The following is a 13,137-nucleotide window of genomic DNA, read 5'->3' as shown; positions in this document are numbered from 1 at the left end:
TATCACTCCTATTTCTTTCTTTTGGTGCCTTTCTTCTTTTTCTCAATATTTCCTTTTACTCACCCTCTCTTCTTTCCTTTTTTCTTTCTTTTAAAAATCTTTTTTCCATTCTTGCTCTTTAATTTTCTCATCTTTCTGTTCCTGTACCAAAAGAACTCATTAAAACCTTAGGCCAGCAGCACAGTCACTTAAAGAGCAAGAATAAGTGAAAGGATAATTAGGGTAAGGAAACAGATATAAGAAAGCACTCATGAAGAAGAATCAGCAGAAAAATCCTGGTAACATGAAATACCCATCCAGAGTAACTCCTTCTAGGGATCGAGAGTTAGCTACGGCAGAGGATTACTCCTATAAAGAAATGTTAGAAATGACAGAAGGGGAATTTAAAATACATATAATGAAAAAAAAAATGAAAGAAATTGCTGAGAAAGTGGAAAACAATCAAAAAACAATGAAGGAAATTGCTGAGAAAGTGGAAAATAACCAAAAGGAAATCCAAAAACAGAATCAAATAAGAGATGAATGATATGAAGAATATAGAAAGGATATAGCAGAGCTGAAGGAACTGAAGCAGTGAATTAGGGAACTTAAGGATGCAATAGAAAGTATCAACAACAGATTATATCATGCAGAAGAAAGAATCTCAGAGGTTGAGGATAAAGCTCTGGAGATAACTCAGATAGTTAAAGAGGCAAGAAAAGAAGAAAGAGAAAGCAGAATGTTCATTGACAGAATTTTCGGACTCTTTGAAGTGTTTAAACATATGAGTTATAGGAAGAAGAAAGCCCCAGGGAAATGGAAGCCATTCTAGAGAATATTATAAATGAAAATTTTCCAAATATCACCCAAGATGCTGACATACTCCTGTCAGAGGGATATTGGTCCCCTGATCTCCTCAATTCAAATAGAGCCTCTTTAAGGCACATTGTAAATCTATCTAAAGTCAAAATAAAAGTAAAGATTTTGTAAGCTGCCAGGAGATAAGCTCCAACTGACCTACAGGGGCAAATCTATCAGGGTGACTGCAGACTTCTCTAATGAAACTTTTCTAGCCAGAAGACAATGGGTCATCTGTCTTTAATCTACTTAAACAGAACAATTTCCAGCCCAGAATTCTATATCCCGCTAAGCTAAGCTTTAAAATTGACAGAGAAATCAAATCTTTTATTGATACGCAAACATTGAGGAATTTTGCCACAACAAGACCAACCTTACAGGAAATATTTCAACCTGTTCTACACACTGACCGTGACAATGGACCTTCAACAAAGTAAGCACCCGGAAATTAAAGAACAGAACCTAGTTTCCACAATGACGCAAAAGACAAAACTAAGCAATGGACTTTCACAAAATAAGATGGATAGAATGCTACCACACTTATCAGTTATTTCAGTAAAGTCAATGGCTTGAATTCCCCACTGAAGAGGCATAGATTGGCTGATCGGATTAAGAAACACAAGCCATCTATTTGCTGTCTGCAGGAAACACATCTCACCTCAAAAGACAAATTAAAACTCAGAGTTAAGGGTTGGAAGTCAATTTTTCAGGCAAATGGAATTCAGAATAAAAGAGAGGTTGCAATCTTATTTTCAGATACATGGATTTTAAGCAACTAAAGTCAAAAAGGACAATGATGGTCACTTCATATTGGTCAAGGATAAAATACAACAAGAAGACATTTCAATTCTAAATATTTATGCACCCAATTTCAATGTTCCCAGATTCTTGAAACAGACCTTGCTTAGTCTGAGCAATATGATATCCTATAACGCCATAATAACCCCTCTCTCAGAGCTAGACAGATCCTCTAAACAGAAATTAAACAAAGATGTTAGAAATTTAAATGAGACCATAGAACCACTGTGCTTGAGAGACGTATATAGAACACTCTATCCCAAAGATAAAGAATATACATTCTTCTCATCATCCCATGGATCATTCTCCAAAATTGATCATATCCTAGGACACAAAACAAACCTCAACAGAATCAAAAGAATTGAAATTCTACCTTGTATCTTCTCAGACCACAAGGCACTAAGAGTGGAACTCAACTCCAACAAAAATGCTCAACCTCACACAAAGGAATGTAAATTAAACAACCTTATGTTGAATGACAGGCTGCAGTAATAAATAAAAAAGGAAATCATTAACTTCCTTGAGTATAACAACATGAAGACACAAGTTACCAAAACTTATGGGATACAGCAAAAGCAGCCCTGAGAGGGAAATTTATCGCTTTAGAAGCCTACATTTCAAAAACAGAAAGAGAGCATATCAACAAACTCACAAGCAATCTGATAGAATTGGAAAAAGAAGAACAATCTAAGCCTAAATCCAGCAAAAGAAAATATCCCAAATTAAATCAGAGATTAATGAAATTAAAAACAAAAAAATCATATAGAAAATTAATGAAACAAGGAGTTGGTTTTTTGAAAAAATAAATAAAATAGGAGCAGTGCCTGTGGCTCAAGGAGTAGGGCACCGGCCCCATATACTGGGGGTGGTGGGTTCAAGCCTGGCACCAGCCAAAAAACTGCAAAAATAAATAAAATGTTAAAAAAAAAAAGAAAAAAGAAATAAAATAAATAAACCTTTGGCCAGACTAACTAGAAATAAAAAAGTAAAATCTCTAGTAACCTCAATCAGAAATGACAAAGGGGAAATAACAACTGATGCCACAGAGATACAAGAGATTATCTCTGAATACTACCAGAAACGTTATGCCCAGAAATTTGACAATGTGAAGGAAATGGATCAATATTTGGAATCACACCCTCTCCCTAGACTTTACCCAGTTGAAATAGATCTGAACAGACCAATTTCAAGTGCTGAGATCAAAGAAACAATAAAAAGTCTCCCAACAAAAAAATGCCCTGTTCTGGATGGATTCACACCAGAATTTTATTAAACTTTTAAAGAAGAGCTTATTCCTGTACTGCAGCAATTATTCCAAAAAATTGAGGAGGAAGGAATCTTCCCCAACACATTCTATGAAGCAAACATCACCCTGATACCAAAACCAGGAAAAGACCCAACTAAAAAGGAGAATTTCAGACCAATTTCACTAATGAATACAGATGCAAAAATTATCAACAGAATCTTAGACAATAGATTACAGCTTATCCAAAAGTCATACATCATGATCAAGTAGGTTTCATCCTAGGGATGCAAGGCTTGTTTTATATACACAAGTCTATAAATGTTATTCACCATACCAAAAGTAGCAAAACCAAAGACTATATGATCCCTCTCAATAGATGCAAAAAAAGCATTCGATAAAATCCAGCATCCTTTTCTAATTAGAACACTGAGGAGTATAGGCATAGGTGGCACATTTCTGAAACTGATACAAGCTATCTATGACAAACCTACAGCTAATATTTTACTGCATGGAGTAAAACTGAAAGCTTTTCCTCTTAGAACTGGAACCAGACAAGGTTGTCCTCTGTCACCATTACTATTCAACATAGTCCTGGAAGTTCTAGCCAATATAATTAGACAAGACAAGAAAATAAAGGGCATCCGAATGGGTGCAGAGGCGGTCAAACTCACTTTTTGCTCATGGTATGATCTTATACGTAGAGAACCCTAAAGACTCAACCACAAGACTCTTGGAAGTCATCAAAAAATACAGTAATGTCTCAGGATATAACATCAATGTCCACAAGTCAGTTGCCTTTGTATACGCCAACAACAGCCAAGATGAGAGGTTAATTAAGGACTCAACTTCCTTCACCATAGCCCCAAAGAAAATGAAATACTTAGGAATATACCTAACAAAAGAGGTGAAGGACCTCTATAAAGAAAATTATGAAACCCTAAGAAAGGAAATAGCAGAGGACATTAACATGGAAGAACATACCATGCTCATGGCTGGGAAGAATTAACACTATTAAAATGTCTATACTTCCAGAGCAATTTACTGATTCAATGCCATCCCTATTAAAATACCAATGTCCTACTTTCAAGTCTTGGAAAAAATGATTCTGCATTTTGTATAGAACCAGAAAAAAGCCCATATAGCTAATCCAGTTCTTAGTAATAAAAACAAAGCTTGGGGTATCACCATACCAGATTTCAGGCTGTATTACAAGGCCATACTGATCAAGACAGCATGGTACTGGCACAAAAATAGAGACATAGACATTTGGAATCGAATATAAAACCAGGAAATGAAACCAGCACTTACAGCCAACTAATCTTCAATAAACCAAACAAGAACGTCCACTGGGAGCAAGACTCCCTATTCAATAAACAGTGCTGGGAGAACTGGATATCCACATGTAAAAGACTGAAACTGAACCCACACCTTACTCCACTCACAAAAATTGATTCAAGATGGATAAAGGACTTAAATTTAAGGCATGAAACAATAAAAATCCTTAAAGAAAGAATAGGAAAAACACTGGAAGATATCGGCCTGGGGAAAGTCTTTATGAGGAAGACTGCTGTGGCAATAGCAACAACTGCAATAATAAACAAATGGGATTTAATTAAACTGAAAAGTTTCTGGACAGCCAAAGAGACAACAACCAAAGCAAATAGACAACCTACCCAATGGGAAAGGATATTTGCATGTTTTGAATTAGACAAATGCCTCATAACCAGGATCTATACAGAACTTCAATTAGTCCACAAGAAAGAAACCAACAGTCCCATACATCAATGGGGATGAGAGATGAACAGAATCTTCTCCAAAGATGACAGACGAATGACCAGCAAACATATGAAAAAATGCTCATCATCCCTAATTATTAGAGAAATGCAAATTGAAACCACTCTGAGATATCATCTAACCCCCACAAGAATGGCCTATATCACAAAAATCTCAAAACTGCAGATCCTGGCGCGGATGTGGAGAGAAAGGAACACTTTTCCACTGCTGGTGGGATTGCAAACTAATACAACCTTTTTGGAAGGAAGAATGGAGAAACCTAAAAGAACTCAACCTAGGGCAGTGCCTGTGGCTCAAGGAGTAGGGCGCTGGTCCCACATACTGGAGGTGGTGGGTTCAAACCCAGCCCCGGCCAAAAACCACAAAAAAAAAAAAAACTATGAAAAAGAACTCAACCTAGACCTCCCGTTTGATCCTGCAATCCTATTACTGGGCATCTATCCAGGAAAAAAGAAACCTTTTATTTATTTATTTATTTTCTTTTTTTTATTGTTAAATCATAGCTGTGTACATTAGTGCAATCGCCTGTACCCATTCTAAGATGCACCATAGATGTGGCCCCACCCATTGCCCTCCCTCCACCGAAACCTCCCCCCTCCCTTCCCCTTCCTTGGCCCTTTCCCCATAGTCTTGTGCTATAGTTGGGTTATAGTCTTCATGTGAAAGCTATAATTTAGCTTCATAGTAGGGCTGAGTACATTGGATACTCTTTCTTCTATTCCTGAGATACTTGGCTAAGAAGAGTATGTTCCAGCTCCATCTGTGTAAACATGAAAGAGGTAAAGTCTCCATCTTTCTTTAAGGCTGCATAATATTTCATGGTATACATGTACCACAATTTGCTAGTCCATTCATGGGTTGATGGGCACTTGGGCTTCTTCCATGACTTAGCAATTATGAATTGGGCTACAATAAACATTCTGGTACAGATGTCTTTGTTGTATTGTGAGTAAAGGAAATATAGGATTGAATGGCAGGTCTATTTTTAGGTCTCTATGTGTTCTCCAAACATCCTTCCAGAAGGAACGTATTAGTGGGCATTTCCACCAACAGTGTAGAAGTGTGCCCTTTCCTGCACATCCACGCCAACATTTCTGGTTTTGGGATTTTGTTATGTGGGCTACTTTTACTGGGGTTAGGTGATATCTCAGAGTAGTTTTGATTTGCATTTCTCTGATGATTAAGGAAGATGAGCTTTTTTTCATGTGTTTGTAGATCTTGCATCGGTCTTCTTTAGAGAAGTTTGTCTTCAAGTCCCTTGCCCACCCTGGGATGGGGTCACTTGTTCTTTTCTTGTTAATACGTTTGAGTTCTCTGTGGATTCTGGTTATTAGACCTTTATCAGAGGTATAACCTGCAAATATTTTCTCCCATTCTGAGGGCTGTCTGCTTGCTTTACTCACTAAGTTCTTGGCTGTGTAGAAGCTTTTTAGTTTGATCAGGTCCCAGTAGTGTATTTTTGATACTGCTTCAATTGCCTGGGGAGACCTCCTCATAAAATACTCACCCAGGCCAATTCCTTCAAGAGTTTTCTCTGCACTTTCTTCAAGTATTTTTATAGTTTCATGTCTTAAGTTTAACTCTTTTATCCAGTGAGAGTCTATCTTAGTTAATGGTGAAAGGTGTGGGTCCAGTTTCATTCATCTACAGGTTCCCAGCCAGTTTACCCAGCAGCATTTGTTAAATAGGGAATCTTTTCCCCACTGAATGTTTTTAATTGGCTTGTCAAAGATCAAATAATGGTAAGTAGCTGGATCCATCTCTTGGTTCTCTATTCGGTTCCAGACATCTACTTCTCTGCTTTTGTGCCAGTACCATGCTGTTTTGATCACTATGAATTTATAGTACAGTCTCAGGTCTGGTAGCATGATTCCTCCTGCTTTGTTTTTATTGCTCAGTAATGTTTTGGCTATTCAAGATTTTTTCTGATTCCATATAAAGGGAATTATTATTTTTTCAAGATCTTTAAAGTATGACAATGGAGCTTTAATAGGAATTGCATTAAAATTATATATTGCTTTGGGCAGTATGGACATTTTAACAATGTTGATTCTTCCCGGCCATGAGCATGTTATGTTTTTCCATCTGTTAACATCTTCGGCTATTTCTTTTCTTAGAGTTTCATAGTTCTCTTTGTAGAGATCTTTCACGTCCTTTGTTAGGTGTACTCCCAAATATTTCATCTTCTTTGGCACTACTGTGAAAGGAATAGAGTCCTTGACTGTTCGGCTTGGTTACTGTTGGTATATATAAAGGCTACAGATGTATGGGTGTTGATTTTGTAGCCTGAGACATTGCTATATTCCTTGATCACTTCTAAAAGTTTTGTAGTAGAATCCCTAGTATTTTCCAGGTATACGATCATATCATCTGCTAACAGTGAAAGTTTGATCTCTTCTGACCCTATGTGGATACCCTTGATCACCTTTTCTTCCCTAATTGCAATGGCTAAAACTTCCATTACAATGTTAAAGAGCAATGGAGACAATGGGCAACCTTGCCTGGTTCCTGATCTAAGTGGAAATGATTTCAATTTAACTCCGTTCAATACGATATTGGCTGTGGGTTTGCTGTAGATGGCCTCTATTAGTTTAAGAAATGTCCCTTCTATACCAATTTTCTTAAGTGTTTTGATCATGAAGGGATGCTGGATATTATCAAAAGCTTTTTCTGCATCAATTGAAAGAATCATATAGTCTTTATTTTTAAGTTTGTTTATGTGTTGAATTACATTTACAGATTTATGTATATTGAACTAGCCTTGAGACCCTGGGATAAATCTGACTTGGTCATGGTGTATAATTTTTTTTGATGTGTTGTTGGATTCTGTTTGTTAGGATCTTATTGAGTATTTTAGCATCTATATTCATTAGTGATATTGGTCTATAATTTTCTTTTCTTGTTGGGTCTTTCCCTGGTTTGGGGATCAAGGTGATGTTTGCTTCGTAGAATGTGCTGGGTAATAATCCTTCTTTTTCTATATTTTGGAAGAGGTTTAGTAGTATAGGTACTAGTTCTTCTTTAAATGTTTGGTAGAATTCTGACGTATAGCCATCTGGTCCTGGGCTTTTCTTTTTAGGGAGATTTTGTATAGTTGATGCTATTTCAGAACTTGATATAGGTTCAAGATTTCAACATTTCTACTTCATTCTGGCTAAATCTTGGTAGGTGACGTGCTTCCAGGTATTGGTCAATTTCTTTCAGATTTTCATATTTGTGAGAGTAGAGTTTCTTGTAGTATTCATTAAGGATTTTTTGAATTTCTGAGGGGTCTGTTGTTATTTCATCATTACCATTTCTGATTGATGAAATTAGAGATTTTACTCTTTTTTTCCTGGTTAGGTTGGCCAAAGGTTTATCTATTTTATTGATCTTTTAAAAAAACCAGCTTTTGGATTTATTGTTCTGTTGTATAATTCTTTTGTTTTCAATTTCATTTAGCTCTGCTCTGATTTTGGTTATTTCTTTTCTTCTGCTGGGTTTGGGATTGGAGTGTTCTTCCTTCTCCAGTTGCTTGAGATGTCCAATTAAGTTATTAACTTCCTCTCTTTCCGTTTTCTTGAGGAAGGTTTGCTGTGCTATAAATTTCCCTCTTAGGACTGCCTTTGCAGTATCCCAGAGGTTCTGGTAATTCGTGTCTTGATTGTTCTTTAGTTCCAAAAATTTGGTGATTTCCCAGCTTAGTGGCTCAGTCTGGGGCCCCAGACAATGCCCAAAGTTCTCCACACTCTTGCTTAAGCTCTCCCCAAGGCAGTTCAACTGAGTGCCAAGTCCAAGAACACTGAAACAGTTCACAAGGAAGGCCTTTCCGGTTTGCAATCTCATTGCTGCTTGTACTTACGGTTGCCGGCATGATTAGGTCGATTGAACACATGCAACCACTTGCCAGTTTTCCACTGTTTTTGTCCTCCTTTTGGGGTCCAGAAGTCCCTTGCTGGCTCCCTGTATCCTCAAAGGGATGATTATAGGCAGATCCCACTGGCCAGAGATGCCTGGAGTCTTGTCTCCCCAGACTCGCTGTTCCCAGTTGCAGGGAAGCTGTTACTCGGCCGCCATCTTTAATCCATCTCAAAAAAAAAAAACCCTTTTATTATAAAGACACTTGTACTAGGCTATTAATCGCAGCCCAATTTACAACTGCTAAAATGTGGAAACAACCTAAATGTCCTTCAACCCAGGAATGGATTGGTAAGCTGTTATATGTATACCATGGAATATTATTCAGCTATAAAAAAAAATGGAGATTTTGCAGCATTTGTACCGATCTGGATGAAGGTGGAACACATTATTCTTAGTGAAGCATCACAAGAATGGAGAAGTATGAATCCTATGTATTCACTCTTGATATGAGGACAATTAATGACACAGTGGGGCATAGGGGAAGGGGAGACCAGACAGAGAAGGAGGGAGTCAGTGAGGGAAAGGAAAAGAAGAAAAAAAAAAGTGAGAAGAAAAGAAAATAGTGACTAATTCTCACATAAATTGGGTTTAATTTTGACCAAAGTATATTACTTAGACATTAATTTTTAATTCAACTTGTTAATATGTTGTCTGGGATATGCCATCCTCATTTATAAGTGAAATATGTTTGTAATTTCCCCTTTATAATATATTCTCTCCAATTTTAATAGCAGGTGTATCCAGATCAAGTAGAATGATTTTGAATAATTTCTTCTTTTTCTATTGTCTATAAGATTTGGCATGATCTGTTTTTTGAAATTATCTTTTACTTTTATTTATAAATATTGTCTATTTTTTGAGACTTTAAAAAAAAAATAATAAGTTAACTGATGACTCCATCCTGAATCTCAGAGTCAAAGCATTCTATAATAAACATACTCTTATTTGACAATGTGAATGTTACTTTCTTTGCATTATTATTATTATTGCTTAATATTTTGATGCAGCAATTCTCTGATTTCTTTTCTGAATGTATTTATGTTCGTTCACACTTTACGACGTTTTTGTTTCTAGTCTTTATCTTAAACATTGTTATTGTTATTAAATTTTAAGCCTCTTATAATTTTGTGAAGGCAAAAATGGAAACCCAATAAACATGTGTATATGTAAAAATTAAAAAAGAATATAGTATCTATAAAGTTATAATTATAAAATTAAAAAAAGAAGTTATTCTAATTTTTGTTGGAATTTCATTATATCCATTAATTTTATCCTTATACTTTTGTATTTCAGGGAAAGGTGGCACAGACAGCATGTATGTCTGCTTGCAAGCATTTAGCCACATCCTTGATGCAACTTTTATTGGAAGCTGAAGTAAGACAGCTTACCTTGGGAGCATTACAGCAGTTCAACTTGGATGTCAGAGAATGTGAACGTAAGACAGTGAACTATTCCTTTGCTTATTTGTCTTACCTACATATGCACTTCCGTGGACAAAAAAAAAGTTTTAGTTTGGTAGGACCCTTGTTCCTAATGGAGTCAGATAGTACCTAAATGATAGAGATAACTTGTAAGGCCTCTAGAAATAGAGTCTATTATCAAGCTAATTCAAGCACCCAAAAGTGCTTAGATCCATGGTTAGAATAGAGATGATCCCTGGCCACAAGGAAGTTTACAATCCCAGGAGGGATATAAGGCAGGCATGCATTTTATAGACTTTAAACCAAAACTTATTGATCCAAAGACTTAAAAAAAAATGCAATTCCTAATGACTGTCTACATCTTATCTGCAAACTCTTCTTAGTCTAAAGAACTAAGTATGTATGAATTAATAAATGAGAAATGCTTTCTATTGTGAGAAACTAAACTTTGGACAGAGCGGTTTAAGCAAATAGGTTTTATTTTTTTCAGAGATAACAGTTGCTGCACTGATTTAAGCTACTGGGTGAGATCATTATGGACCCAGGCTCTTTCATTTCTTCTCCTTTGCTGTAGAGTGTGGACTTTTCATTCTCATATATATTATACCATGTCGTCAGAAGAGACCCACATTCAAGACAGGAAAAGGTGCCAGCCTCACCTATTCCATTTATTAAGAAAATGAAAAGCATTAGAAGGTCCATAGCAAACTTCCCTGTTTGTCTCATTGATCAAAGCATAGTCATATGGTCATTTCTTTTTCTTAGGGAGGCTGGAAGATTGTGTGTCTAGCAAGGTAAAATTTGAAAAATTATTTTCCTGATTTTAATATAATTAAAATAGTCGAACATTACATGCCATCCCTTTCAATTTTAACTACTTATTGATTTACCTTGGTTGATTTTTGATGGCTAGAAATTAAGGTTTTATTTTCCATGCTATTTTTTAATTTATAAAGGTACTAATAGGAATTTCCATTTCCAACCATCAACAGAGTAAAAAATAGCAGAGGTCACCCTTTTACCATAAATAGCTATAAAATTGGATAAACTCTATGAAGCAACTATTTTCATGCTTGGACAGCAGACAGCACAAGGCTGTGAACTTTCAGAGAAGGGAATACAGGATGTACATAAATTTTGTGTGCAATTTGACATAGTTTAACATAGTAAATAGCACACAAACTTTATGTCCATCCTGTATATAAGATAAGCTTCACATTCACTCTGGCTTTCTATCTGGGGACACTATCTAGACAGCAATAGAGCAAAGTAGAGCTCCCTAAAAGCAATTTTCACACAGAGAAACATAACAAAACAGAAACCAACAAAGACTGGCATATATGCCCTATATTTTGGGCAGGGTTCCAAAGAGCAGAGAACTACTTCAGAAAAGTATCTCTAGAAATTGGCATTGGAGAGCTCTTGAGGATTTGGGCAAATATTTAGTTGTCATATATAGGGTAAAACTGTATGAGTATTGGCAGAGAATATCCACTAGAGTTCTGTGAGATGAATGAGGACGTCAAAGGTCACTGAGTATTAGTAAACATTGTAATTCTGACCATAGAGAGACCAGCTAAACATCTTGTGCTTTCAGTAAAACCCTGAAAGGTTAGGTCTTAAAAATGTTACTCCAGCTCTTAAGTAACAGCTACTCTTTTTTTCTTAATTGTATATATTTATAGTGTACAATATGTGTTTTGAAATATGTATATATTTCAGAAAAGCTAAATCGAGCTAATTAATGTACATATTACTTCATGTACAAGTTAAACTTTTTTAGATTTTATTTATAGTGAGATTATGAGCTGGGTGCGGTGGCTAACGCCTGTAATCCCAGCACTGTGGGAGGCTGAGGAGGGAGGATTGCTCGAGCTCAGGAGTTCGAGGCTTGTCTGAGCGAGAGTGAGACCCTGACTCATGAAAAAAATGGAAAAACTCAGCTGGGCGCCGCGGCGAGCACCTGTAATCCCAGCGGCTTCGGAGGCTGAGGCAGCAGGATGCCCACAGCCGGAGTCTGAGGTTGCAGTGAGCTATGATGCCATTGCCCTCTGCTCAGGGCATAGGGTAGAACTCTGTCTCGACAAAAAAAAACAAGGCAACTATAGTGAGATTATGCAGTGTTTGTCTTCCTGTGTGCCTGGCTTTTTTTGCTTACCATAATGTCTTCCAGATTCATCTACATTGTTGCACCTGACAAGATTTCCAACTTCTTTAAGTCTAAATAATATTATGTATTTCATTGTGTATATATACCACATTTTCTTCATCCATTTATCAATTGATGAATACTTAAGTTGATTCCGTATCTTGGCTCTTGTGTATAATGCTACAATGAACTGTGCAGATATTCTTTGACATACTAATTTCATTTCCTCTGAATTTATACCATTAGTGGGATTGCTGAATCATATGGTAGTTCTATTTTTAACTTTTTGAGGATCTTTCCATACTCTTTTATAATGGCTTTACTGATATACATTCTCACAAATAATGCACAAGGGTTTTATTTATTCCACATCCTTGCCAATACTTGTTATCTTTTATCTTTTTGATAATAGCCATTCTAATAGATGTGAGGTGATATCTTATTGTGGTTTTAATTTTCACTTCCCTGATGATTATTGATTTTGAGAATTTTTTCATTTTTCTGTTGGCCATTTTTATATCTTCTTTTTAGAAATATCTATTTGGTTCTTTTGACCATTTCTAAATTGAATTATTTATTTCTTACTATAATATTTAGTTGTTTGAGTTTCTTACATATTTTGGATGTTATCCTCAGGAACTACTCTTGACTCTTCCCTAACAAAGTCTATTAACAAGACATGATGAGATACAGTTACTTTGCCGATATTCAAATATTGTTCAAAATGCCTTCTGACAATACTCGGAAGTCCCTAGAGAGGAAGAAAGAAAAATTCACATCCTCAACCATAGCATCCATAATTTTATAGCACAAAGCTAAAATTTGACATGAAGAGAAGCAGTAAAGTGTGACCTATAACAGAAGAAAAACTAGGCAATAGAAAGAGACCCACTGATGACACGTATGTTGTAAATTGCATATAGGAGCTTTGGAAAATTTAATATAATTTATTCAGTAATTTAGAAGATAAGGTGGGCCATAATGCATGATTG

At 36.1% G+C, this 13,137-nt stretch overlaps 1 protein-coding gene across 1 annotated transcript in view; it reads left to right on the top strand.

The window, feature by feature from the left end:
* Positions 1–13,137, top strand: part of EXOC6B (exocyst complex component 6B) — a 782,024-nt gene that overhangs the window by 514,578 nt on the left and 254,309 nt on the right. Inside the window, exon 19 of the mRNA XM_053587825.1 lies at positions 9,869–10,010. Coding sequence (XP_053443800.1) covers positions 9,869–10,010 — 142 coding nt within the window. The remainder of the gene's footprint in view (positions 1–9,868; positions 10,011–13,137) is intronic.

Source organism: Nycticebus coucang, chromosome 4, assembly GCF_027406575.1.
Source record: "Nycticebus coucang isolate mNycCou1 chromosome 4, mNycCou1.pri, whole genome shotgun sequence".
Classification (NCBI taxonomy): Eukaryota; Metazoa; Chordata; class Mammalia; order Primates; family Lorisidae; genus Nycticebus; species Nycticebus coucang.
Note: the sequence above shows the minus strand (reverse complement) of the source record. Positions and strands in the feature narration are given on the sequence as shown.